The sequence below is a fragment of the Octopus bimaculoides genome, chromosome 3 (assembly GCF_001194135.2).
Source record: "Octopus bimaculoides isolate UCB-OBI-ISO-001 chromosome 3, ASM119413v2, whole genome shotgun sequence".
Lineage (NCBI taxonomy): Eukaryota > Metazoa > Mollusca > Cephalopoda > Octopoda > Octopodidae > Octopus > Octopus bimaculoides.
Genome location: NC_068983.1, coordinates 35,513,054 through 35,516,208, shown reverse-complemented (window position 1 = coordinate 35,516,208; position 3,155 = coordinate 35,513,054). Strand labels below are relative to the sequence as shown.

General features: G+C 39.5%; 2 protein-coding genes across 2 annotated transcripts in view; one reads left to right on the top strand and one right to left on the bottom strand.

Annotated features, from left to right (window-relative positions):
• LOC106876245 (trifunctional purine biosynthetic protein adenosine-3) overlaps positions 1-1,435 on the bottom strand; it is a 51,137-nt gene extending 49,702 nt beyond the window's left edge. The window contains exon 1 of the mRNA XM_014924733.2: positions 532-1,435. Coding sequence (XP_014780219.1) covers positions 532-550 — 19 coding nt within the window. The 5' untranslated portion in view covers positions 551-1,435. The remainder of the gene's footprint in view (positions 1-531) is intronic.
• LOC106876248 (EF-hand calcium-binding domain-containing protein 10) overlaps positions 1-3,155 on the top strand; it is a 15,463-nt gene that overhangs the window by 1,589 nt on the left and 10,719 nt on the right. The window lies entirely within an intron of this gene.

Sequence of the window (3,155 nt, the reverse complement as noted above, 5' to 3'; positions counted from 1 at the left end):
GTGAGAAAAAGTTGACAAAAACACAGCTAGGGTCATGAACAATGTCCTCTTAAAATTGGAGCGACATGCGTGCTAATTTGTGGACGTGCATAACCCACATTCACGTACACACACACACACACACACACAAACATCTTGTGTTTTATAGATATTGATTTCTGTTGTGCCTGTAATTCAAAGGGCCAGCCTTGTCACACTGTGTCATGCTGAATATCCCCGAGAACTACGTTAAGGGTACACGTGTCTGTGGAGTGCTCAGCCACTTGCACGTTAATTTCACGAGCAGGCTATTCCGTTGATCGGATCAACTGGAACCCTCGTCGTCGTAAGCGACGGAGTGCCAACAACAACAAATAAAAGGCGAAACAAAGAATCTTCCCTCGAACATTATAACACATAAAGACAATACAAACGCGACAAACACAAACTCAGGGAAATAGAAATACAAAAAGATGAAATCAGAAGAAAAACTAAAATAACGAATGGTAATATGTAAGAATGAAAAAAAATGAGAAATGGAAATGATGTTACCTGCCCCATCAAGTAACATCACTTATTTGCCTTTTCGCCTGTTCTCCATAATATCTATACCATATCGTGTTTTTACTTGTTCGTATCCTATTTCTTTCGGCAATTTGTCCATATTATAATTAACCTTCTATACGTCAAAATCATGGAATTTTAAAATTTTGTTCAAATGTTTTTCTGTTATCAACATCACTGTAATTTCTCCATACTCGTCGTCGTTAACGTCCACATAGACTGTATCTTCCCATTTCTCCACTATCTCATGCAGTTCTTTCTCTGCCTCAAAATAAACCAAACATGCATAACAATCAGTGAGAGGGGAAGTTTCTAAAACATTGTGTGTGGTGTCCTTTTTTGTTTTCGTGTTGGTGAGGAATGGGTAGGTAAAGTGTCTGCAGGGGGAGGGTGGGACGAAGAGGGTGTGGATGGACATTGGGTGGGTCGGGATTCTGCATGTGAGAAGCCTACATTCTTCCTTTCTTCATTTTCTTCTTCCGCCGGTATTGTCTCTTCTGTATTCTCTGTTTTTTTCCTGTTGTTTGTCTTGTAGTAACTCCTGTGTATGCCTTTCTTCAGTTTCTTTGCTTGGTGGAGGGCAACTCGCTCTAATGTGACCCTTCAGGCCACATTTATAACAGCGAGGGATTCTGCCCTCCACCCACACTCTCAGACTTATGTTACCTATCGTTATTATCTCTGCCAGTTTTTCTAGTGTTTCTCTCTCACTTTGAATGTTCATCTCCAATGATTTCCCCTTCCACGTCCCGTCTTCAGTTGACGTGGCTTGGATAACAGACACCTTTCCCTCACTTCCAAGGAGTACAGCCACCGCCACCCAAGCTACTTCCATATCAGGTGGTATTCTTTCTACCCTGACCCTGGATGTCCTTCCAAGATACATGGGTAGAAGAACTACTTTATCTGTCTTCACCGTTTTTATGGCCATCCTCCTTGCTACCTCTTCCGACTTGAACTGTGCTACTATTGTTCCGAATTTATTGCCTCGTGAAAGGAATATTACATCTTTCGTTACAATTCTTAATGCCTTTTCTATTGTTTCAATTTCCATGAGTTCCACTTTATTTTTTTCTGCTGCGATTACTTTATACGTAATCGTTCTCTTTTCCATTCTTTCCATTATTTTCTGTGGTGGCGACAGCTTTACTTCTTCACCCACTTTTGTTGCCATTTTCTGATAATCCAACATTTTCGTTAGGTCCACTTCACATGTTTTAACTTCTGTTATTTTCGCAAAGCTCTTTTTCTCCTCTAAAACTTTATCCACTGAAAGGATGAAAGACAAATTTGACCTCAACAGGATTACAACTCAGAATATAAGGAGCTGGAACAAAGCACTTTTTTTGACACAGTCTTGCTAATCCACCACCCTACAGATTCTCAGTGATAAGGAGATTGTAAGGGCTCTAATTCTATGTCACTCATTTTAGGGGAGGGATGCAGTAACATTTTCTTGGTACATGCCTTGATTTTTGTTTTTTGCTGCTGAAATGGGTGAAGTTTGACATAATCTCATTGGAAGATGTTTTTCCTAGATTTCTATCCATGGATTCAGTGTGTGTAGATATGGTGTGAGTTATCTAGGTTGTACGTGGATGAAGTGTAGGTTGGAAAGTTAGAAAGGAATGAAGGATAGTATCATCTGCGTAAGAATGGGCATTGTTTGAGGTGATAGCAAGTAAATTGTTGATGTACAGGAGGAAGAATGTAAGAAACAAAACTGAACTCTGATGCAAACCAGAGTTGATAGAATATGCACCATAACTCCATCAGCAATAGGGTAGTCTTAGGAAATTGCTGATTCAAGACAAATGAGAGACAGATGGCACCCATAGGCTAATAGTTTTGACTGGAGATTCCTATCAGATGCAGGCAAAAGCTTTCCTGGTGTCAGAGCAAAAACAATACTTCTACCAAATTTTTTGAGGTTGAGAGCTTACTGGTGAGTCACATAGGTCTCTAGTAGATCTGGCTTTACAAAAAGCTCTATGGTTGTTTTGCTGGGATCTGCTCCTAGTCATAATATTTAAATTTTATTAACATGTTTAATAACAGATTGGTGTTTTAAGTTTACTTTACAAAAAGCTGTTATGTTGAATACTAGTAGCTAGTAAGAATGTATGCTTGCCGAGAGTTGAAAATGTTGTTTGTGCTTGGCAAGAGGTGATCTTTTTAACATGAGGACAGGGTGGATTAGCTACCAGCTAACCAAGAAAACCTCTATGAATCCTCTGCTTTGTATTTCCTGTGCATTTTGATTTATAACCATTATTTGGGACAAACTGTGTGGAATTTTCCCTTAATCTTGACACCACATAAATGTACCTGAACAACAATTGGCTGAAATATGAGCCAAAATCTGATAAGGACACATCAAATATGGAAACTTGATATTGACAGTACCTTTGTAGATAAAGCAATTAAGAGTATGAAGACAGGGAAAGCCCCTGGCCTATCAGGAATCACTGCAGAGATGCTCAAAATATCTGGTGATGTTGGTTATCACCTAGTCACTCATATAGTTAACCAGGTGATACACGAAGGAGTCATACCCAATGACTGGTGTAGCAGCACCATAGTCAACTGCTACAAAGGTAAAGGTGACGCTT